Source organism: Furipterus horrens, unplaced genomic scaffold (genome assembly GCF_987537825.1).
Source record: "Furipterus horrens unplaced genomic scaffold, mFurHor1.1.pri manual_scaffold_9, whole genome shotgun sequence".
NCBI lineage: Eukaryota > Metazoa > Chordata > Mammalia > Chiroptera > Furipteridae > Furipterus > Furipterus horrens.
The window spans coordinates 84,925,274-84,949,683 of record NW_028327179.1 but is presented as its reverse complement, the minus strand read 5'-3'; the positions used below and the strand labels follow the sequence as shown (position 1 = coordinate 84,949,683).

The 24,410-nt window shown below is 41.3% G+C and overlaps 1 protein-coding gene across 1 annotated transcript in view; it reads left to right on the top strand.

Moving 5' to 3' along the window:
* The window catches only part of RBM28 (RNA binding motif protein 28), a 30,229-nt gene extending 6,435 nt beyond the window's left edge, over window positions 1–23,794 (top strand). Inside the window, exons 7-19 of the mRNA XM_090287467.1 lie at window positions 748–958; window positions 1,125–1,267; window positions 3,087–3,159; window positions 5,886–5,995; window positions 9,801–9,874; window positions 10,882–11,017; window positions 12,027–12,091; window positions 14,082–14,240; window positions 16,010–16,159; window positions 16,493–16,567; window positions 19,069–19,325; window positions 19,926–20,025; window positions 21,915–23,794. Of these exons, the coding sequence (XP_090143593.1) occupies window positions 748–958; window positions 1,125–1,267; window positions 3,087–3,159; window positions 5,886–5,995; window positions 9,801–9,874; window positions 10,882–11,017; window positions 12,027–12,091; window positions 14,082–14,240; window positions 16,010–16,159; window positions 16,493–16,567; window positions 19,069–19,325; window positions 19,926–20,025; window positions 21,915–22,049 (1,688 nt within the window). The 3' untranslated portion in view covers window positions 22,050–23,794. The remainder of the gene's footprint in view (window positions 1–747; window positions 959–1,124; window positions 1,268–3,086; window positions 3,160–5,885; window positions 5,996–9,800; window positions 9,875–10,881; window positions 11,018–12,026; window positions 12,092–14,081; window positions 14,241–16,009; window positions 16,160–16,492; window positions 16,568–19,068; window positions 19,326–19,925; window positions 20,026–21,914) is intronic.
* The last annotated feature ends 616 nt before the right edge of the window (window positions 23,795–24,410 follow it).

Sequence of the window (24,410 nt, the reverse complement as noted above, 5' to 3'; positions counted from 1 at the left end):
AAACAATCACAATAAAAGTATGAGGGAAACTGCTTGCCTGTGAAAATATTGGGCTGGAGATACCAAAAGCATAAGATTACCCCCCAAAAATGAGACTGAGGATTAAGAAAACTTCGAATTCCTACTGGCTCAGAAACCCTGAGCTCTTTGTCAATTCATATTGTCCTGTCTGGTGTTCTGGTCCCAAAACATAGTCTAAGCCCACTCTTGAGTGTAGATGTGATTGAGGAGTAGGTCTGAGTTCATTGTTCCCTCTACTTGCTGTCCTTTCCTGGCTTTTCATAATAAGGAATGGTGGAACATTAAGAATAGGGAAACTTCACACTTGCATTTTATTTAGAAAACAATGGGCTTTTAGGCTACCAGGAGCTCAGAGAACAGCATTCATCGAGATTAAAGTTCATGGCTGGGCTCCAGAGCGTGCGTTGTACTGACTGTACTGCATGAGGAGAGGCTGTTTGTGGAGGCTCGGTTGCTACTTCTCTCATTCTGTGCCAGGTCACCTTCAGACTTTTGATAAATGAATGGGACAGACTCTAAGGGAATCTCAGTGATGAGGGGCTTTTGTTATTGTTTATTTTTTGTTTTCCTTCTTCATACATTTTTTTACTCTACGCGGTAAGAAAAATACATGAAATTCTATAAAACTAAAGAAACTAGGAACTTGAGGTTATTAGTTACTGTTGTCAGAATAACCTTATTTTAGATACTGAATTAATCCCTAACTTTCTTTACTTCCATGTGTAGGTGAGGAGAAGAGACCTGAACCTAAACATCAGAAGATAGGTAAAGAGAATGGCAGGAAAGAAGAGGGTAGGGAAGAGGAAGAGGTTGATGACCATGATGGTGATATGGAAGAAGAAGAGGATGATGATGAGGATGATGATGATGATAGTGACAGTGATGATGAAGAGGAGGAGAAGAATAAAGAATCAAAGGTGACCAAGCCTCACAAAAGGTAAGCAACTCAGCTTGTTCTGAGACAACAGAGGCAGATTCAGGATTGCCTCGGAGGGGAAAAATGCGTTTTCCTGCCCCCATCACTGCAGAACTGCCATGTGCAATGAAGTGGGATAGCCCCCTTTGTCTGCCCAGGTCCTGAGTTCTGAACTGTGCCATTGCAGAGCAGTCAAGAGAACAGTGCCCACAGAAAGAAATGAAGAGGATCATTCCGATGAGGACGGTGACCGGGAGGGAAGTGATGGAGTTGATAGTGGACAGGAAGTGGCTCAGAGTGATACCGACACTGAAGAGCAAGAGGATGAAGGTTTGCCTGGGATCTTTAAATTACTACTGAGAAATGTGCATTGCTGCAGCGCAGGCCTCTTTAAATAGAACCCTAATGTGTTCTGTCAAATTTATGGTGAAATGCTGAATGAAGATGGAAACTTTGTATCCCAAAGAGTTTTTGTTTTGTTTTTTAAATGAGTTTGGAGTAGTGTTTGAGGGTCAATATTCCTAGGGAATTTCAGACGTAGCTTAATGCTGAGGATTCCCTCTCTCTTGATTATCCAAGTTGGATGACTTACTGGATAAATAGGATATTGCATCTAAGATGAAGGTAGATTTTAAACAATTCTTTTGAGTTGAGATGGGGATAAAGGATCTCTTGGGGCAAACCCTATTTCTGTGTTTATCAAGAATGTTGAGAAAACTCAGTGCATTCATTGAGGGAGAAAGGTCATTGCAGAATGAGGAGTGGCCAGTAACTGGTCCTTTAATTTATCTAGATGGAGGTTTTTATTTACTTACCAGGTGACTCCCTTCTGCTTCCTTTTCTGTAAATCTTCCTTTTCTTCTCAAATGTTGGTTGGCCCATATAAAAAATCTGAAGAAATAAGTTTTTCCACAAGGAGAGAATGGTCGATACCTTAGATTCAAAGAAACTTTTATGTTGAAGGGACTATGACACCTTGCATTCTACAACCAGATTCAGCTGTCTGTTACCATTCTCTCACTTGAAAATTGTAGGACTAGTACATAAGAATGAGAGAACATTAATATAAAGTACATTGCAGAAGAGTATAATATAGAAAGTAAAAGTTCCTCACCAGTCCTCCAAGATCCCCCGAAGTAACCACTGTTGTTTCTTTTGTATCTTTTCAGAAACTTTTCTGTGTATATATAAGCATGTATGTCTATTCTTAAAAACAAATAGTGAGTCTCCCTTATGGCTAGATCTTCAGCCACTTAGGGCCCCTCCCCAGAGATGACCAATGTTATATGTTTCTGGTATATCTAAAGGTAATTAATACCTTTAAGGGTAAACACACACACATATGCAATATAGTATATATTATGTGTGTGAATTATGTTGTTTTTGTTTTTCTTCTCAAATGTTCTACATGTTTTTTTTCAATCCTCACTGAGGACATTTTTCATTGCTTTAGAGAGCGGGGAAGAGGGAGGAAAGGTGGGGGAGAAGGAGGGAGGGAGGGACATTGATGTGAGATAAACAGCTATTGGTTGCCTTTCGTACCTGCCCTGACTGGGGGTCAAACCTGTAACCTCTCAGTCTATGGGATGATGCTCCTACCAACTAAGCCACACTGGCCAGGGCTGTCCTTCATGTTTATATATATATTTGAAAGGTTTATCAGTGTGCAAGAGAAGCATGGATTGGTTGCCTCTTGCGCACCCCCAAACTGGGACCTGACCCACAACTCAGGCATGTGCCTTGACCAGGAATTGAACCCACAGTCTTTTAGCTTGCAGGACAACACCCAGTCACTGAGCCTCACCAATCAGGGCTACATGTTTTATATTCCTAAAAAGTTTACGTTCTCACAACAGTATATGCGATCTCTTTTTTTTCCCGCACCTTTACTACATTGGACTTTATTTATCTTTTCGGTTTTTGCCAATCTGTGGTGAAAGGTAGCATCTCATTACTGGTGTCTTTCTTTAATTATGAGTGAGTTAGAGTATCTTTTCATGTATTTATTTGCATATCCTTTGTTCATTTTTAATTGGATTTTTTAATGATTATGCAAGTTATGCAAAATCTGTATATATTTAAGAAGTTAGCCCTTTGTTACAGCTTACACTAGTATTTTTTTAGTTTGTTGTTTTTCTTTTTACTTTAGATGTACAAGTCTCAAAGAAAAAGAAGAGGAAATTACCCTCTGATGTGAATGAAGGGAAAACTGTTTTTATAAGGTATGCCTTTTTACTCCAGGAACTGGTCTATATGTGTTGCCATCATAGGTTTCTCTTTCTTTCCCACCCTCCCTTCATTTGTCCTTCTTGGTTTTTTGTTGTTGTTGTTATTTTAGTTTTAAAAGCTAGGCCAGAAAGTTAGATGCCTCTGAGACCATTAGCACATCTGGGGCTCTAGGAACATACCAAACAATGAGAAATGTAGGAGTATCAGAACTATAGGCAGAAGATCAATAGCAGGGGTCATCACATCTTGTCCTCATTTAGAGTTCATGCTTTGTATTTGGGGTGGCATCATTTGCAACAAATCAGTTCTTCAGCTCTGAGAAACGTTTTGCTTGCTGGCCTTTGTTTTAAGGGGCGTGCTCTGAGGGTGACACCACTTGTCCCAAACGATTTCTTTCTTCACGCCTAACTTACCTTCTAAAGTAGTGCCCAGAATAAAGGAAGGTATCCCATCTGTTTCTGGGGAAACCGAGGGAGAGAGTTGGGTGGAGCTGGGTTTTATTCCGTGGTGCCATTGCTGTTTTAGTCCTACTGACTGCAGCAGATTGGCATTCAGAAGGTTGGGATGTCTTCCGCATGCCTCAGATGTGCCTTTTTGTTCTTTGCTAAGTACTGGGTGTGCAGGGCCATTTGAATCTTATTTTAGTGATGTGTATTTTATCCTCTTGTACAATCTTTTAAGATTGTTTTTATTATACAAGTAATTTATGTTTAGTGTAGGATATTTAGGAGATAAATGTGCAAAAAACACACAAAAAATTAATTTTAGTCACTACTCAGAGAACACCCCCACACATGCCCACGTCATCATAAATATTTACAAAGATGAGTTTAGCCTATGCATGCTGTGCTGTAACCCATTTTCTTCCTTTACAGCATGTCTCTCCATAATTTCTTTTTACTGTGTTATATGGAATTGCCATATAAATAATTTTGTACTCATAGAGGATTCTAACAGGAAGGAAGAAACATCACACTTAGAAGCCTGTGACCTCAATACCAAGAATACGGTTCTGTATACATCTTTTAAATGAACAAAGAACTTAGGAAGGTAAAGGGATGGAAGAAAGAAAACTATGTACATGATGAGGCAAATTAGAGAAAGTAATGTAGCTAGGATGTGTCTTATTGCAGAACATTAAAAATATATATACTTATTTATTTTTAGAGAGAGGGGAAGGGAGGGACAAAGAGACGCAGAGGAACATCAGTGTGTGATTGCCTCTCACACGCCCCCAACTGGGGACCTGGCCTGCGACCCAGGCATGTGCCCTGACTGGGAATTGAAACGCTAACCCTTTGGTTCACAGGCCATCACTTAATCCACTGAGCCACACCAGCCAGGGCAGAATGTTTTTTGTTTTTTTTTAAATCTCAGTTACTCCATTAGATAGAACCGTTTATGGGAATGTTAACTGGGTTTAAGAGAAGTAAAATTGTAGATATTTATTTGGGATTTTTTCTTACCCCTGGATGGCTGTGCATAGCTGGGGAAATGAGGACTCTACACTGTGTTGAAATTTAGTGGAACAGAATCTTCTTCCAACATTTTTTAAATCCCATGGAGAGAAATATGTAGTTTTCTTTTTTCGCACTTAGCCATTAAACTTCACCATGTTTGTTTTTTGAGTTATTTTGAAGAATTTTCTTTATTAAAAACAATTTTTATTTCTTTAACAAATTTTTATTCAATTATCGTTGACATTCAGTATTATATTATTTTCAGGTGTACAGCATAATGGTTAGACAGTTATAATTTATGAAGTGATCTGCCTGATAAGTCTAGTATCCCTGGCACACACATAGTTATTACAATATTATTGACTCTATTCCCTGTGCTGTATTTTACATCCCCATGACTGTTTCGTAACTGCCAGTTAGTACTTTCTAATCTCTTCACTTGAGGGATTTTCTAACTTGTGTAAAATTTTAACTGAAACCTGGATTTAATGGCAACACAGAGGAGAAAATGGCTAATCAAATGCAAGAGAGACACATTTGAGTTTTCTCAGTACTCCACTGTGAGTTTTTTGTTTGTAATAAGGGAAACTAATTTTGGCCAATTTAAGTGAAAAAGCAGGTTTGTCGGGTAAATGTTAGGTTGGCTCACAGAGTCAAAGTGGTCAAAGAGCAAATCTTAAGAAGGGGGTGAAACACTGGACGTTTCTGGAACCTCCACTGCAGGAGGCTGTGGGTCTTTCTCCGAGGACACCCCACCATTTTTTTTAACTTCTTAAGGTATTACAAATTTTATAAAGTGCATTAATTTAAGTGTACAAGTCAGCAAAACTTTCCCTATTTCTACATGTAAGTGTATACATATGTTTACATATACATGTTTATATATGGATGTATTCACATATCCATGTGATCACCACCCAGATCAAGACATAGAACATTTTCCGTTCCCTGGAAGTTTCCCTTGGGTGGAGCGTTGCTGTTTGAAATGAATCTGCATCTACACCTCCTAGTCTTTGTATATGTGTGTTCAAGTTTTTAATTCCTGGGCGAGAGAATCTGAAATAGGAAGGGCAAGGGACAGAGCTGTATATTAGAGGCTTGGCCACCGGAGGTCATACCTTTTGGTGCTATTCCTGAGCAAGGGAGTGTGGTCATCAGCAAGGGAACCACTCCAGTTGGTGTCTGACTAACTCATTCTGTAACCAGAACACAGGCTCTCACTTTTGTAATTGACTTTTCTTGTTACCTGTCTTCCATAGAAACCTGTCCTTTAACTCAGAGGAAGAAGAACTTGGGGAGCTCCTCCAGCAATTTGGAGATCTTAAATATGTCCGCATTGTCTTGCATCCAGACACAGAGCATTCTAAAGGTATTTGCTGTCAGTTGGTCAGGCCCTAAAAGAGTTGAGACCACTGCCATGGAACTGACGAGGTTACATGAGAGCCTAATGTGTGTCCTTCCGAGGGGTCCATGTTCAGCCAGGTGTCTGTGGTCCATAGAAGCACCAAGGATGTTCTCAGTTGTCATGCATGAGGTCAAATCCAGCATCTTTCATGGGTCTGCCAGCCACAATTTTGTCTAGCTTGGTGGGCTCTTGCTTGCTTACTTCAGGGTAATGAATTCCATTTGTTGTTCTTTGAATTTCAAATGTTATAGCATCTCATGGGTATTAATCATTCCACATTGCTTGACATTACTGGGATCTTTTTTGGTTGTGTTTGTTAGAGATGGAAGCTGATAGAAACTTCCTTGCAGTGGTAATAGAAAACTATGTAACGGGAGTGCCACCTTAGTTTTCTCCCCTAAAGCTATTTTGAGCTTCTAGGGTTGACCACTCCTCAGTTCAGTATATTGTTGTTAGGTAGGCATCTTTTCAACCCATTCATAATCTTTGATTTCATCAATTGCAGTCATTCTCCTAAAGCAGTGAATTCTTAATTCATTCTGATTCTTGATCCTGTTGCAATCTCCTAAAAGCTGTGAACTCCCCCCTCAGAAAAATGCCACTTCTGAAGGTTTGTGGGCTCTGTGGAGCTTATTCATGGATTAATAACCTACATCCTAAATCTTCTTATTTTCCAAACGGATGAGACCTGAGAATTTTTGAGCTTTACTTAGCTAAGAAATCATGTACTTAAGGCCATATGATGGAAAGAAAATGTAACTGCGTCCTAGAGATTAGGGATCTAATCCCAGCTAAGCCATAGACCAGCTGGGTGATTTTTGGAAATCATTTCACCACCATAGGCTTCAGTTTTTTATCTGTAAAATTAGTGGGTTTAACTAGAGTAATCACTAAAGGTGCCTTTGGCTCTGATATTCAATGATTCTTCTTGGACCTTCTCCATTTCCAGTATGTTTTTCTAAAAAGGAGCAGCTAGAATTGCATAGAATGTTCCAGGTATGATAGTATATTGCTGTACTGTGATGTCTTTTGTCCCTCTTTGAGTGCATGGTGTATTAGTTGCTTCCATCTCTATTTTGGTCTATTAATGTTAGCTGAGAGTTAATGACCTTAATAAGCATAGTTTTCATATTTCTTAATCATTTCATTCCCTAGCTTATACTAACTTTTTCTGGCACTTTTTCTGCTTATTCACTACACAGCCTTGGCCTCCTCCTCCAGTTTATCCCTGCCAGCATGCCATTTCACTACCTGGAAGAGCTAAATATTATCTTCAGACTTTTAGGAAGTGTTAAGACTGAACCCAGTACTGACCCTGGAAATTCCAAGGATACAATTATTATTTTTTTAAATATATTTTATTAATTATGCTGTTAACAGTGGTCCTGATTTTTTTCCCCTTTGACCACTCTCTGCCTGGTTGGCTATCTCCTCATCCCTTAGTTCCCCCATTGGAACCTTGATCTGTTCCCTCTTTTGGGCCATACTTCTCTGTCTCCTCATCTTTACAGGCTCCTGTCTTTGCCTCTGTGCCTTAGGTAGAACTCTCACACCTGTTATGTTGTAAGGGGCGGAGCCTTAGGTATTTGTCAGTACAGGGTGACCCTTTTCACCATGTTGTGGTGCTGTATGTGGGGGAGGGGTCTGAGAGGGAACAATGCCACTTGCTCAGCACTCACCCTTTTTCCAGGCACTTCTTCCCCTTCCTGTGTGGGACTGGCGCCCTCTAGCTGTTGCCCTAGTTGTGGTTCTCAGAGTGGATAGGTCTGTGGATGGGTCTGCGGACGTTCCAGGACAGTGGGGGCCCTCTAAACAAATGGACTCTGCTGAGAGATTGGCAGTTTCTTCCTCTGCCCCAAACTGCACTGGTTTGCACAGTCAGAAGCAAAGAGGCTTTATTTTCCCCGGCGCTGGAACTGTGAGCTGCGTGGTCTCGTCTGGTGCAGGGAGCTCTCCCCAGGTGCCTCTCCCTACTTTTTTTAATGTGTGACTGCTTTTTGCCAGCTGACCAGAGCTGCTGTTGCTACCGCCACCACTGCCACACTGTGTCCTCTCTGTCCCAGCTCCACCCCTCCTACCTGTCTGGATGAGTATTTCTTCTTTGTAGCTTTGTTTGTTGGACTTCCATGCAGCTCGGTTTTCTGGAACTTCTGGTTATTTCCAATTTTGAGGTAGTTGTATTCCTTCTTAGTTGTGGAGGGAGATGTAGCGTGTCTACCTATACCTCCATCTTGGCTGTCACCAAGTTCAGCTTCTTTAAATCCTTGGCTGTCAGACTTCCATATAGCTCAATTTTTGATGGTTTTGTTTATTATTTGTTTTTGAGATCTGGTTGTAATTCTTTCTATGGTTGCATGAGGAGGCAAAACATGTCTGCCTATGCCTCCATCTTGACTGGAAGTTCCAATGATAAAATTCTTACCTAGAGAGAAGTACCCCTTTTTTTCATATTGAACAAATAGGCTAATCTGCTTGTTAGAAATATATTCCCCCATATTTCTTTATTATTTGTTTCTTCATATTGAGTATTTTTTAATGCTAGGCATTATGGTTGGTGCTAGGGATATAGAAACAGCTAAGAATCATGGCCCTTATTTCTGAGTCATCCAGTCTTTTGGGGAACATGCCACCTGACCAGTGCTATCATAGGGATGTAAGGAAGGACTGTCAGGGTCAGACACTTGGTCTACCTGGAGGCGGCAGGAAAGACCTCACTAGATGGTGACCCGTGGGTTGGCCTGCCCATGCATTCTCTCAGTTTTCTACTGCCATTTCTTCTTTTTTTTTAACCCTCACCCAGGGACATTTGTTAAATTGCTTTTAGAAAGAGAAGAAGGGGAAGAGGGTTTAGAGAGAAGGGAAAGGAGGGAGAAAGCAAGGGAGAGAAACATTGAGTGGTTGCCCTTTGTATGTGCCCCGAAAGGAGACTGAACCCTTAGCCTAGGCACGTGCCCTGACTGGGAATCCAATGCGCAGCTTTTCGGTTTGTGGGACAGGGCCCAGCCACCTGAGCCACACTGCCCAGGGCTACCATTCATTCAAATAGGGGACAAAAGATCAGTGCCCCAGTAGCTCTAGGAAATGTAATGTTTTCATATATGAGGGAATACTAACAATATTATGAAACCTATATTTCTTTTTGGGGGAAGCTTACCAAAAGATGAACTTTTTTTTTCTTTGCTTATAAAAGCTGCTTTTTATCAACAGCAGGCTGACACTGGATCTAACTAGTGAAAGATGTATCTGTGGGAGTTCTGGAGCAAGAGTTAAGAACTGAGTTCATGGTTTCTGGTTCACTGCTGTATTCATTTGATAGAGGCATGGGCTTTTACTCTTCAAGAGGCAGGTGTCCCCTCGTCTAATGCTTCCCACGTAACAATGATGACAGTGAGATCTGTAATTAATTTCAGGGTTAAGTGATTGCTGCCTCATTTTCTAAATCCTCTAATAGGCTTGCAGTAAGTGATGCTGAATAAAATGTCAGGCTGGCATTTCTCCAGCATTTCTTGTGGGTATTTGTTACTAAGGAGACAGATGATAAGAATAAAGTTCTAGGAGCATTGGAAAAGATGAAAGAAGTAATAAAATTTCATTGTGAGCAGGTGTGCTATTTTATCTTTGACACTTCAGTGCCTGTCTCATGATATTTAACAAAAGGAAGCTACTGCCCCTTCCGCTTGCGTTAGCCTGCCACCATTGTGTGTTGTCTTTGGCTTCTTGGCGGGCCATGGGAGTTTAGCATCTCACTTGGTTTTGTCTCTCTGTGCAGGTTGTGCATTTGCTCAGTTCATGACTCAAGAAGCAGCTCAGAAATGCCTTGCAGCTGCTTCTCCAGAGACGGAGGTAAAGAAGACATTCCTTTACCCTGTAACTAGGCAATAGTGGTTCCTAGGAGCAATATCTGATGTTTATGTAATAAATAGTAAAGTAATAATACTAAAGTTAACATGTTTTGAACATTTAGTATGTCATAGGTGCTCTCATTAGATAGGTACAGGCATTGCCTTATTTAATTCTTACATCAGCCCTATAGGGTTATATAAGGTTAGTATAATTATTATCCCTGTTTTATAGGTGAGAATAGGTAGAAAGATGTCCCTGATACTTATTGATCACTATTTGTATGTCGGCCTCTATCCTAGGCTGATGACTTGAAAGACTAGAACAAGAAGGATTAGGCCATCTATGAAGTGTAGTTAAGTGTTTGAGAGAGAAAGTGTGCGGATTTTTTCTGTATATTCCATAACCAAGTGTAAATTGTTTTGAGATAATTATTTTGTGTTACCGTTGTCTCTTATTTTTCCTTGAGTAGAGTTAACACTACCATTTCATTAGCTTTCTTTTTTAAAAAAAAATATTTTATTATTTTTAGAGAAGGAAAGGAAGGGATAAAGAGAGGGAGATAAACAGCAATGTGTGAGAGTTACATCGATCAGTTACCTCTTACACGCACCCAGCTGGGGACCTGACCTGGCCGGCAGCCCAGGCACGTGCCCTGGATGGGAATTGAACCAGTGACCCTTTGGTATGCAGGCCACTCAATCCACTGAGCCACACCATCCAGGGCAGCTTTTTTTAGATTACTAATAATTTTCTTGTTTTCAGATCATTTTCCTCAGTTTGGGCTTACTTTTCCCATAAAATAAACTATTTACTGCTGACTCACCTAACTACACACGTGGCCTTTTGCACAACTGTAGGACATAATATTAGCTGGGCCAAAACATCTTGGTGTTGGGTTCCATAGCTTAATTGGGGTCTGCTGTTTCCCTCTCCTAGGTGTTCCTTGTCAAATGTTTCGTTTTTACTTACTCTGTGTTTTAAGAGAGAGGGCTGCAATCTGTTAACAGGGTGGTGGGCTGAAACTAGATGGCCGGCAGCTCAGGGTTGACTTGGCAGTGACCCGTGATGAGGCTGCAAAGCTCCGGACAAAGAAGGTGAAGAAGCCAACTGGAACCCGGAACCTCTACCTGGCCCGAGAAGGCTGTGAGTAGTGGAAGGGAGATAAAAACTAGGCTTCTGAGTAGCTGGCCTTGTGCTGTGACAGTGACCCAGCAATACTATGTTTGGGGGTATGTTTCACATTAAAACCCCAAATGTCCTTTTTTGCGGTGTTAGGTTATTATTCCACTTTAGCAGACATCACCTTCTTTTAGGAAACCTTTCCCTGATTTGTAAATGAACCATCTTCATTGTCTTTTCTGCATTCTTGCCTTTAGACCTTTTCATCAAGAGGATTGGCAGGGCAAAGAGGGAGGAAAACCTCAAATTACCTTTGCTTCTTGTCATCATTTCTCATAAGAGGTTTTCTAAAGGAGTGAAAATTATGACTAAAATTACTCTTTTGGATATTCATGGATTTAAATGTACACTGAGTGCCTTTCCCTTAATGCCAGAAATATAGTCAAAAATTAGCCTTAATTAAAAAAAAGAATAGAGAACCCCTCCCTTCAGGCCATACAGTATTTGTCTGCCCACTTGCTACACAGATAGATGCACAGCCTGGACTAGTAATGTTAGGTCATTATTAGCCTTTGATACGAGGCCTCCTTATGGTGATGTGGCTCTTTTCTGGGCTGGCTTATTTCATCACTTAGTAATGACTCCCAAGTACATGAGAAGCAGCAAAATTCCAAGGGCAGGTTATAGGTGGAGCATTTTTGTAATGCAAATGCCTAAAATATACTTATTTTCAGAACTTTCTGTAGACTTTTCCATCTGATGTTGGGCATGTAGAAGAAGCTTCTTTGAGGGGAGGGAAGGAGAAGAGGAACAAAATTACAAAATGTTCAGAGTGTTAGTTCTTGAGAGCAGCTCTGAGCTGAGAACTTAGCCCTGTAGCCTATTTCTGACCCTACCCAAATGCCTCTATGTCCTGGCCAGCATAGTCCTCTGGGCCCTGTGCAAAGAGCTTGCATCACTCAAATCACATTCCTCTTGTTGCTCAGTGAAAATTCCCTTGCTGATGTCTTGGCCTTTTTCCCTCTTTCCGCAGTGATTCGTGCTGGGACGAAGGCTGCAGAGGGCGTGAGTGCTGCTGATATGGCCAAAAGAGAACGGGTGAGTAGGTTAGGCATCAGCCTTCAGGTTTTGCATGACTTATAATAAATCAATAAGTAATAATTATTGAATGTCAGAAGTGCTCATCAAAGAACTGAGTGTCGGTGACAGGCTATACTTACACTGTTGTCAGAGAGAAAAGAAGCACACAGGTGAAACAGCAAGTAACCCAACATTATGCAAGTATATAACATTCCATCAGCATTATATGCCATCATATGAGCTGGATCTTATTCTTTATTTCTCTAATGCTCAGCAGTAAATGTTTGCTGAATAGTATGCTTGGAGATCATGCAGTAGACAGAGGCTAAGGCTCTGTATTCAATATAATTAGATGTGAGTATAAATGCAGGATAACATAAATTGGAAGTTCAGAGTAGGCTAGAATAAGTAGGGAAGAAGGTAGATGTGAGTGTTGGGATAGTTTATATGTCCATTTTGGGGAGGAGGAGGGTGTCTCCAGATTATAAGATCATTTTTGGAAAGCTCCATATTATGGGAGTTTTCACTGCTAACTGAGGCCATTAAATTCCTCTGTTGCTTGGTAATGTTAGTTTCCAGTAACTTTTACTTTTGCCCATATAGCTTACTTTCAAAAAGCTAAGCTGACCTAGAATGGTAAAGATGCATAACCATGAACAGAATTGGCTGTGAAACCTGGAAGTGTGGAGGATGATGGATAGAGATGAGAATGTAATGACAGTAGGAGGCAATTTGTCTCTTCTGTGTTCAGTTTCCTGTCTAGTGTTCTCAGCCGCCTTTGGTAGTGAGCATCTGGAAATGATAGCATTTGGGGGGCATTGTATGCCCTTTTTGATTGTAATGCAATAGTGACGCATTTAATTTTCTCTTAGAACAACTTTTTCTAGCAAAAAGCTCACTAGGTTATATGTATTGTAATTCACAGCAGACACAGCTTTTCCTGGAAGGAATATCAGACTGTTGAACTTAGGCTTCTTCAAATATCCCTTTACTACTCATTTCCAGAGTCTGTTTAGTTTGTGATTTGTTAGTACCTTTGCCAAACAAGGAGTAGCAGGAATGAGAAGGCTTGATGATTAATTTAAAACTCTTTCCTACTAATCTAATTTAAAAAACAAATCAGGAGAAGAATGATTGAATGTCATTCTTTTTATTTTAGAGACAGTCTGCCCTGGGATCAGTGTTTTGTACCGCACAGTAGAAGCTGATGCTCTAGACCAGTGGTTCTCAACCTTCCTAATGCCACGACCCTTTAATACAGTTCCTCATGTTGTGGTGACCCCCCAACCAAAACTAAAGCATAGTGATTAATCACAAAAACAATATGTAATTATATATGTGTTTTCTGATGGTGTTAGGCGACCCCTGTGAAAGGGTTGTTCGACCCCCAAAGGGGTCGCGACCCACAAGTTGAGAACCGCTGCTCTAGAGGCTGAATTCATTTCTGTGGTCATAGACGTTCCTTTGCCTCAAGGTGGCAGAGTAGAGACAGACGAGACGACGTTTTCTAAAGTATTCTTGAAATAAATTCCATTTCCTTTTGGAAGGACTAGGGAGTTTGACTTGGTGGGTAGATCAGGACTGGACATAAATTAACTACAGTATTATTTATTATTTACTCTGGACCAAGTTTCGAGGTCAGGATTTTACGTGTAGTTCCACAGTTTGGCCTTGCATCACTGCTGAGAAGTTGTTATATCTTGGTCTACAGTTCCACTTAGTAGGTGAAAAAAACTGCGGCTTAAAAAATGTCATGTGACTTCCCCAGTTAGGGCTGGATTTCTAATTCAGTCTGACTCCACCCAGGACTTTTATCACCTATCCTCCATCTTGCCTCCTGAACCTTGCTTTCCTTATAGTGGGCATTATAAGGCTGCAGGGAGGGCGTTTCCCTCCTTTTTTAATGTGTGTAGTTATTGGATGGGTCATGGTTCTTTTCTTTTGGACAGCTATGAGCCTGCATTTTTAAAGGGTGGGTTGGATTGTTAATAATTTGTTGTTCTTTCAGTTTGAACTACTGAAGCATCAGAAACTGAAGGACCAGAATATCTTCGTCTCCCGCACCAGGCTCTGCCTGCACAATCTCCCCAAGGCCGTGGATGACAGACAGCTCAGAACGCTGCTGCTGAATGCCACTAGAGAGAAGAAGGGGGTGCGCATCAAGGAGGTGAGAGTTGGCCCTGCCGCTTAGAACTTTGGTGCTAGTCCTGGGTCAGACTGAACATTGATTCTGAGGCTGTGGTGCCAGCAGATTGACAGATTTTCTTCTGAACACATTGCCAGCAGACAGGGCTGAGTTTGGCAGTTTTCGTGCCTTTTTTTTCCCTCTTCTAAGAACTGCTTTTCACATCTTACCAAATTGCAGTAGAATGTGAGGAAGTCTCTGCCCTAGTGAAGTATTTTAGCAAGCATTTATTGAATGCCTGCTGTGTGCTCAGCATTATACCAGGTGCTGTAATGTTAATTTTCTTGCAAAGAAAATGATCTGTGTGCTTTGCTCTAGAAGAGCATTTTGTTACCATTTAGGCTCTTAGCCTGTGGTAAGCGTTCTCAGTACCCTGTGGTGAGCACGGGGAGCCACACAGGTCTTCAACAGCTGTGTTAGACAAACACTGAATGCACACCAAGACTTGGTTAGACGCTGAGAACAGATGCGGCGCCTTTTGCATCCCTAGGGCTCAGCGCTTACTATTACACTGTCCTGTGTTGGCCTGTAGCCATTTCTCTGACCAGACTGAGCTCTTTGAGTCCAGTGTCATCTCATTGTTCCCAGTCCTTGGCATAGTACCTGGCATGTAGTAATTTGTCAGTCAGTAGTTACTGAAAAAGTAACATAGCCAGGATTATAAATCTGCTTTGCTCTGTTTCATCACCATAAACTTTTCCTAATCCCTGAAAGCCTCACCAAAATGTATGGTATGGTATTTGGAGAATCACATGAGAGAATGTGAACATGTAAGCACATATCTGACACCACTCTTGATAAAACTGTTCAAAGTGTCACTGTATAGGGGTCAGTTGTGTTATTCCTCATATCAAAATCCACAACACTAAATGTGTTTACACATTTGAAACCTGTCATCATTTAGAGAAATTAAGTGTTTTACAATATTTGCATTATATTGAATTTTCTCTGTAATTCTTTCATAGGTATAAGTACAGTGTCTCAGCAAGATAGTAAACTTCTTGAGGACAGGAACCTCATTTTACGCTTTTCTTGATTTCTCTATGGTAGGTGGCACAGTTCTAGTCACAGAGTAGGTACTGGACGTGTACCAGATGCAGCATCCATGTGTTCCTAATACCTGGACCTCGCCATTGAATGACAGCTGCAGCTTCTAGGAGGAATAGCCTGTGAATGATCAGTTTTCCCAGAATTCCTTACTGTACCGCAGTGCCCCAGGATGCCTGTTTCACTCAGCTGAAGGACTTAGGGAAAGGTCACGTCAGAGAGGATCTGGTTGCCAAGCAAAGATGCTGAAGCTTCTTCCTGTATTTCTGAGACTGCCTGTTGGGCAGGCTGTGCCCCGTGCCAGAAGTGTCTGTCTTGTCTAAAGTCTTCAGGCCTCCTTCCTTCCTGTCTTCAGCAGTTTCCTTTCTGAGTCATTTCTACAATGATGAGATCTGGGGATTACACTTCATCCTCAGTGATAACTTAATATACACCTTCAGGTACCATGGCCTCTCAACTTGTACCTATTATCAGTAGTTAGCTATTATAGGTTTTCCTCGGCAAGTTTGTTTTATATGCATGCTTATTTGTAGGATGGTGTTAAACTCCTAGAAGGCATGAAAATACCCATTTAATTTGTGCTCTCAGTACAGCTCTTGCGCTGGCAACCTAGATGAAGAATCTGTCCCTATAGCCCGATTTCTTACTGAATCAGTTAAGGCTCTTCCTGAAATTACTTATTCTTTTCCTTGTTCGACTCATAGTGTAAGGTGATGCGAGACCTCCGAGGAGTTCACGGGAACACGAAGGGGCAGTCCCTGGGCTATGCCTTTGCAGAGTTCCAGGAGCACGAGCATGCCCTGGCAGCCCTGCGCCACATCAACAACAACCCAGAGATCTTCGGGCCTCAGAAGGTGAGCCTCATCCTGAGGGGAGAGCCGCTCCCCGGGGGGCCATTTGCAGAAAGTCATTCCTCTCCTTCATGTCCAGTGCCTCCTCTGACATTTGAGTGATGGGAAAGAGTACCAAATCGATGGAGGCAATGAGCAGTGCTTCGGGTAATAAAATGATTGGCAGGAACTCTAAATTGGATAGGCTGCTCGCACGACTGGCCCCTTACCTTTACGTAGAGTAAGTGAGCAACCACCTCTGCCTTGCAGAAATGAGGGCGATGGCGGGGTACAGCTCAGCCCATTGCACTCAAAGATTAAGAAATCTAATGAATGACATTCTGTCTCCTGACGCAGAGACCAATAGTGGAGTTCTCTTTGGAAGATCGAAGGAAGCTTAGAATAAAGGAACTGAGGATCCAACGCAGCCAGGTACAGAACTGAAATGTTTTTTCTGTTTTCGTTTTTTTTAAATTGTGGTTCATAACGCATAACATAAAACTTAACTTTAGAAAAAATAACAATTTATTTATTTGTTTATTTTATTTTTAGAGAGAGGGACCGACCGACGCTCAATCCACTGAGCCACAGCAGCCAGGAAAACCTAACTTTTTTAAGCATACAGTTCAGTTAGAACGTATTTTTTTAAAATTAATTTGTTTATTTGTTTCTTTATTTATTTTTAGAGAGAGGGGAAAGGAGAAAGAGAGGGAGAGAAACATCAACTGGGGACCTGACTGGGAATTGAACCAGTGACACTTGGTTCGCAGGCCGACGCTCAGTCAACTGAGCCACAGCAGCCAGGGCTAGAACGATTTTTAAAGACCATATTTAAACTTCTGTTTTGTTCAGTTTGTGGTTTTGCCCCCTTGAAGTAGGTCTCTACCTCAATAGGTTCTTTGTTACCCTTTACTTTTCGTTCTCTAGAGCTCTCCAGGCCACATTCTCTCCTGCTGGCCTGTCTTGGGAATGCCCCACAGAAGCAGCTCCTCTGCTGCTTTCTGAGTTCCTCGGCAAGTTACTGCCTTTCTCAGCTTCATTTTCTGGTTTGTAAAATATAACTAATAGTGTCTGTCTCACATGTTGATAAGGATTAAATGAGTTAGTAAGTGTAAGCTGCCTGCATGTGCAGAGTCAGCACACAGTCAGTACTCTTTCTCTTACCCGTTTTTCCCCAGTGCTACAGGACCAGACTATGCCTGGTACCAAAGCTCTTAGCTGATGTTGCCATTACACCTTAGCTTGCACGTACACCAAACATTTGCAGTCTCTGTGGTGGATATTATGAGCATGACCAATAGAGGAGCAGGTTCAGTGGTTCGTACAGTGTCCGGGGTTGGAAAACCTGGGATCTGATTCTTGTTGAAGGCAACTTTGTATCCTAGGTTTATTTACTGACTTAAGTCACTGCTTCCGGAGGTGATTCAGAAGCTGCTGACTTAAAAAACCAAACCAAACAATTCAGATGGCTTTATTTGTTGCCAGCACTTACATACATATCGCTCTTTTTATTTTCCCTTTTTTTCATAATTTTTAAAATTGTTTTTCTACTACATTTGTCCCACTCTTCCCCCCATTGCTCCCCCCTACCCCGCCTACCCCATCTCCCACAGTCAGTCCCCACCCTGTTGTCTATGTCCATGGGTCATTTATACCTGTTCCTTGACTAGACCCTCATATTCCTTTCTGTCTAAAAATGCCCCTGTCCCCAACTCAGATTCCATATTCATATCAAATGTGCTTCCTCAAGTAGTATTTTTCCTCCCCTCTCAAAAGAGAGATCTCATTATTTGTACCTTCATGAACTCCCTTTAACTCTCCTTGAGGTTTTTACTTTGCTTTATTTGTGTACATGTCTCTTATCTCCATTAGTCTGTGAGTCCTAAAAGGCAGACACTATTCTTTCCACCTGTACCCTTACACTTGGAAGCAGACTGTGACGTATAATGGGCATATAATAGGTCTTTGTGTATCAACATGCCTATCTCAATTTTTATTTGAAAAGGACAGAATGACAGGACATTAATTTCATGTGAGTCTTCTTTTTCTTTTTCCACTTAAATGCAACATAAATATGTACCATCCTTTATGCATTTATTCCTTCTCTAATGCTTTCTTTGTGTAGATTTGCATTTCTAACCTAGGTCATTTTTCTTCGCTGAGGAAATTCATTTAATGTTTTTTGCAAAGCTTGTCTATTGGTGACAGATTTCTTCAAATTTTGTTTGAGAAAATATTTTTCTTTCACTTTCAAGGGATAATTATACTGGATATGGAATTCCAGGTTGGTGATTTTTCCCTTGCAAACTTTAAATATTTCACTCTATTCTTTCCTTGTGTATATGCTTTCTGAAGAGAAATCCAATGTAATATTATCTTTGTTTCTCTCTAGGTAAGGGATTTCTTCCACTCTGGTCTCTTTCAAGAGTTTATCTTTGATTTCCTGCAGTTTGATATAATATGCCTAGATGTAGATTTTTTTGGTATTTATCTTGTTTGTTATTTGTTGAGCTCCCTGTATCTGTGGTTTAGTGTCTGTCATTAATTTTGGAAAATTCTCAGCCTTAGGACTTCAAATACTTCTTCTGTTCCTTTCTTTCTTCTCCTGGTATTCCCATTATACCTTTGTCACTCCTTTAGTAATTGTTCCATGCTACTAGCCTTGTTTCTTTTTCCTGCTGGCTTTTACATCTTGTGGATGCGTGTACTTTCCCCCTATTTCTGCATATGGAAAGAGGAATGGTTATCTAATGCCCCAAGCCAGGAATCATTTGTTACTATAGTAGGCCCTGTAAACTACTTGTATTCACTTTCCTAGTCTGCTTTTGGGGTAAGGTTTTTCACCAAGCTCACATAAAGCTTCTCTTGAGCTGAGTGTTTCTAGCATATAAATCTCATCCAGAAACCACATGGTAGTCTCTTGTTTCATGCAGCAAAAAGTGAAATCCAAGTCCACAACTGGTGAGCCCCAGCAGGAGCCACGAAAGCTTGGAAAAGACCAGCGACAGAAAGCAGCCCCAAACCACACACAGGAGCAAAGCAAGGCCTCTGCAGAGTGGAAGGGGAAGGTGGGCTCTGTATCATGGGCAGGATTCCAGACCAAGGCTGAAGTGGAGCATGTGGAACTACCTGATGGGAAGAAGAGAAGAAAGGTCCTGGCGCTACCCTCACACCGAGGCCCCAAAATTAGGTGAGATGCAGGCTGGCAGCATAGAATAGTGGGTGGCTTCTGAGAGGGTTTGTGTTTACTCAGCTCTTCCTCTTTGTGGCTTTTGTTTGGGTGACCACGATGCTTAGTGCTGTGCCCATCCCACATTTTAAGGGTTAAAACACAAGCAGAGGTGTCATTCTTGGACCACATGGAGGCCAGAGCGGGACTGGCAGAGGGGCCTCAGCAGAGCCTTCCAGGGCGGCTTTCATGCCATTTTCCTCTCTTCTGAAGAGTCTGCTCCTGTCCAGTTGGCCATCTGTCCTCTGAGGCTCACCTGCTTGAGGTTCCCCTGCTGTTCCGGTTTGGGGCAGCAGTTTATTGCTATGCACAAAAGTCAATCTTAAAAAAAAAAAAAATTGTTAAATTAAATGAAGGTCTTTTGAGATTCTCTTGAGGTTTTAAACAAAAACCAAAACCAAATATACAAATGTTGGGCCTTACGGCATTCTGCTGTAGTATCCCTTTTTAGAATGACTTATCATGGGCTTAGAAAAGGCATTTTATCTTCCTGGCCGAGAGAACCTCAGGAGTACCAATTAGAGGAGGAACTCAGGATGACACTTGACCATATTGTTTCAGGTTGCGGGACAAAGGCAAAGTGAAGTCTCTCCCTCCCCAAAAGCCAAAGCCCCAGATAAACCAATGGAAGCAAGAGAAGCAGAAATTACCTTCCAAGCAGGTGAGTCTGCAGGGCACGAGGCTTTGGTATGACAGGTTCTGCTGGGGCTGGCACTTGCTTTTGTGCCTTGATGAGTTGTGGAAAAAAGAAAGGGCTTCTAGACTGCAGCTACATGCAGGACTGCAGCTTTTTAGAGGATATTGAGATACACAGTCCTCAAAGTGAGAATAGGAAAGTAAACCCCCCGTAGCTCAGTTACTGTGCTTCAGCAGTTATCTTGTTTTACCTATCCCCCATACACGCTCCCTGCCCCAAGTATATTAAACTCTACTTCACTTGTAAAATGTGCCCCATGTGGAAATGCATATTGCTCAGAAAAATACCTCAGAATGCATCTCCAGCTGATCAGGCCTTAAACACACAAACACCCCCACACAGCCATTTTACATCTAATGAAATTAATAAGAAGCCTTAATGTCATCTAATACACAGTCTGTGTTAAAATATCCCCAATTGCCTCAAAAATATGTTATATACTCGGTTATATGAATCAGGATTCAAACAAAGTCCACATATTAATTTGGTTTTTATATCTCCTAAATTTTTCCCACTATAAGATCCAGTCTTCCTCATCAGTCCCTTTTTCCCCATGCTGTTAATTTGCCGGCCAAACCAGGCCATTTGCCTTTAGAATGTGTTACACTTTGAGCCGAGCTGCTTTGCTTCCCTGTGGTGTCATTTAACTTTTTTCTGTAACACCACATATTGTCTATACACTGGTAACTAGATCTAGAGGCTTCATTAGATTCAAGTTCAGTTTTCTTGGCAAAAGTAATTCATAGGTAACGCTGTGTGCTTTCTGTTACATCATATCATAAGGCATCTAATGTCCAATTGCCCCGCCTGTGGTGATGCGCAAATTCATCAGTAGGTTTAGGGATTGTCTACCTTATCCCTCCATTGGGATTGCTGTCTAGATCCATTATTTCAGTATGGGTTACAGAATGGTGATTTTCAGATTTTATCAGTCCTTTTGCATTTTTTAGTAGAATTCTAGAAAAAAATCTTTTCAACTTTTTGGTTATCATGAAATACCATTTTGTATAGGAAAGGCAGGATAAATATTTGTTTTTTCTTTTCCTCTTTATCAGTTTCCAGAATAATGAGTTGGTATCCTGTCAACCTCCTATGGTGACCAGTGAGATTTTATAGTATTGTGAATTCCTGAGTTTTTATATACCTGACATGTTTCCATCAAATGCAATCATTATACCATGTTAGGTCAGCAGAAAACACTGTCAGGCTGACTCCTAAGTCCTTGTGAGATGACCCTGTCTTAGTGTCCTTGCTTTCTAGTACAACCAGATGTTCCAGCTCGTCTTACATATTTCTTCCCTGGTCCTGGCATTGGCCATTTTTCCAAGGAGCCCTAGTTCTTTTTAGGAGGAAATAGTAGTCCTAAGTTTGGAATATTTAAGGTCAAACTTGCTTGCTTCTTCCTTAGTCCCTTTCGTTTAAGGACACAAGCATTCGTTTCCCATCATTCTCAAAAAATCTGTGTATCTGCGAAGTCTCGGACCTATATATACTGTCTTATAAAACTGTCTCTGAAATCCCGTAAGCAGTGCTCTTGGTGACGGAAAGGGCAAGTGAAAACATCCCGTCTCTAGGCTCACTTGTGAGGAATTTCAAGTGAACACTTGGGAGTGGCCTCTGAAAGACCTAAACATTGTTTTAGGGGGCCCTTCTCTTATGTACCCCTGGTCTGATTTCTTAACAATGGGTGATTCTTTGATGGTTTTTCTCTACAAGGGTCACTCTGGAAGTTCCCTCCTGTGGTGGACAAGACCTCTGTATCTGCTTGTTTTTTCTCTTGGGTGGCCTTACAGTAAGGTGATCTTTACTGCTTGAAATTGACTGTCTTTTGTTTCCTTACCTTTCATTTGTAGGTGCCTAAGAAAAAAGCTAAGGGAAATAAGACAGAAATTCGCTTCAACCAGTTGGTCGAACAGTATAAGCAGAAATTATTGGGACCTTCTAAAGGAGTGCCTCTTGCAAAAAGGAGCAAATGGTTTGACAGTTGATGATGCCAGCGGACTGGATAAGAAGCTTAATTGTGTGCTTCTTGGTAAAGCTCCCTGCCTCCCCGCCCACCCCCAATGTCTGTACTGAGGGAAGGAAACCTCCCGAGTGCACCGCTGGTTTGTTGGGGTGGGGCTTCCTGGGCTGTGCACATCTGGACTTTGTGTGGTTAATTAACCATAAAGAGAAATATCAGAAAAACTTCGTGATACTTCTTGCACATTATCCAGATTATGTGAAGTTGTGTCTATAATTATTACCCATTTTAATTATCTGTTTCTCAAGTGGAAACAGTTGTAAAATGCATTCTTTCGTGCTGATTTGTAAGATGTATATTTTAAGTGTCTTCTCTAAATAAGATATTTTGTGGCTTTTTGACTAACAGACTCTCATTTCTAATATATGTGAATCCTTTATTATTTATGAACATTTTTGACATCCCTAATTCAGTTACAGAGTCCTACATGCTGCAGGAATTGATTAAGAAAGAGCAGAGAAAAATGATTTCCAACCTAGTCTCTGAGGGTGGGAGAAACTTGGAAAGTAATTGAGGGCAGTGGGGCCTGGCAGAGAGCAATATGTAGTAATTATTTGCCAAATGAGTGGGTTATTATTGGTAGACAAGAAATCAGTTTGCAGTGGTTCACAGACACTAGCCTGGCTGGTGATGACCTGCATTTTCTATCATTGAGCGCCTCCCCTGAGGACTTGGAGAGGGAGGTGGTGGCTGGCAGAGCAGTGAGCTCAGGGCCTAGGCTCTGGCCTAACCCACGTTTACCTAATGGATGGCCTTGAACCAGACACAGACTCTCTGGGTCTTAGTTTACTCATCTATGGAATGAGGAAATTCGCTTAAGGTTTTGTGTGATTCTTCCTGGCCCTAAACTGTTTTTCTTATGCATGTTCATATTTTTTCTCCTCCTAACCTCAGAGAAGGATGAGATGATTTTCATTACTTTTCAGAATTCTCGGTGAGACAAAAGCTGGGAACGATGGTGAATATTAAGAGAGTCAAGGTCCAAAGGATCATGAGAGCCTCGAGGGATGGTCTAAATTTGATAAGATGAAAAACATGAATTCCCTGTGGTGGGAGAATTTGAGGCCGTTGGTTTTGCATTATGAAGAGACAGTAGGGCTACCACAATGTAATAGGCGGTATTAGTGGACAGGGGGTGCCTTGAGTAAGCTGTTAGTTCTCTGAGCTGGCCAGACCACACCTGCAAGACAAATGAAATGATGAAGTTGATCAAGGAAATCGAACTGTCAGATGGAAACTAAATTGATCATGGGTTGGTTGTTGTACGTCATGGGTAAAGAAAGATTTGTTATACTATTCTCTCCGCTTTTGTGAACATTTGAAGTTTTCCATAATAAAAAGTTAGCAGTCAGGTGAGTAACTGCTACTAACCTGCTTGGGAAGAGAATTCTTGTGGTGTAATAGCTGTTGGTAGAGCCCAGAAGTGTTAAGGGGCAGATGATTAAAAGGCAGAAGGAATCAGATTTGGACTCCGTATAAGGAAGAACTTGAATACAGGTGGGGCATGGATCCCATCTCTGGAACAACCTAAGCGTATATGTAGTAAGTCTGTGGTGTTGTCCAGGGGATTGATTCCAGTACCAGGGGACTGGGTTAAAAGAGGTGCTTAAGATCAGTCAGCTCATTCTGGTTTGGTCCTAAGATGACCCGATGTGTCTCATGTCTTATCCCAGCCCCTGAAGCCCCTTTCAATAGAAAACCTGATCATTCTCTGTGTAGTATCCTTCATGTACTTGGTCCTCACTAAGTCTGTGCCGTGGTTGCGATGGCTTAGCTCTTGCTTAAAACCTTCCAGTGGTTTCTCATCTCATTTTTTTAAAAAATTAAGGTATAATTGGCATATAACATTAAATGGGTTTTAGGCATACAACGTACCGATTCAGTATTTATATGTATTACAAAATGGTCATCACAATACATCTAGTTAACATTTGTCACCATACGTAGTTACAGAATATTTTTTCCCTTGTGATGAGAACTTTTAGGATCTATTCTCTTAGCAACTTTCAGATTTTCAATACATTATTATCAACTACAGTCACCATGCTGTACATTATATCCCTATGATTTGTTTTATAACTGCAAGTTTGTACCTTTTGACACATTTCATGCTCCCTGCCCACCCTTCTCCCCTGCCCCCACTACCATCATCAGCCTGTTCTCTATATCTGAGCTTCGGTTTTGTTTTTTCTTTAACGCTTTGAGTGCCAATGTTGCTGTGAGCGATGCTGACAAATTTTCCCGAAAGTGCCAGCATCACTCCCAGCAACTCTTCTTTCGATGGCTATAAATGTAAATAATAATGGAATAATTTGTATTTTATATT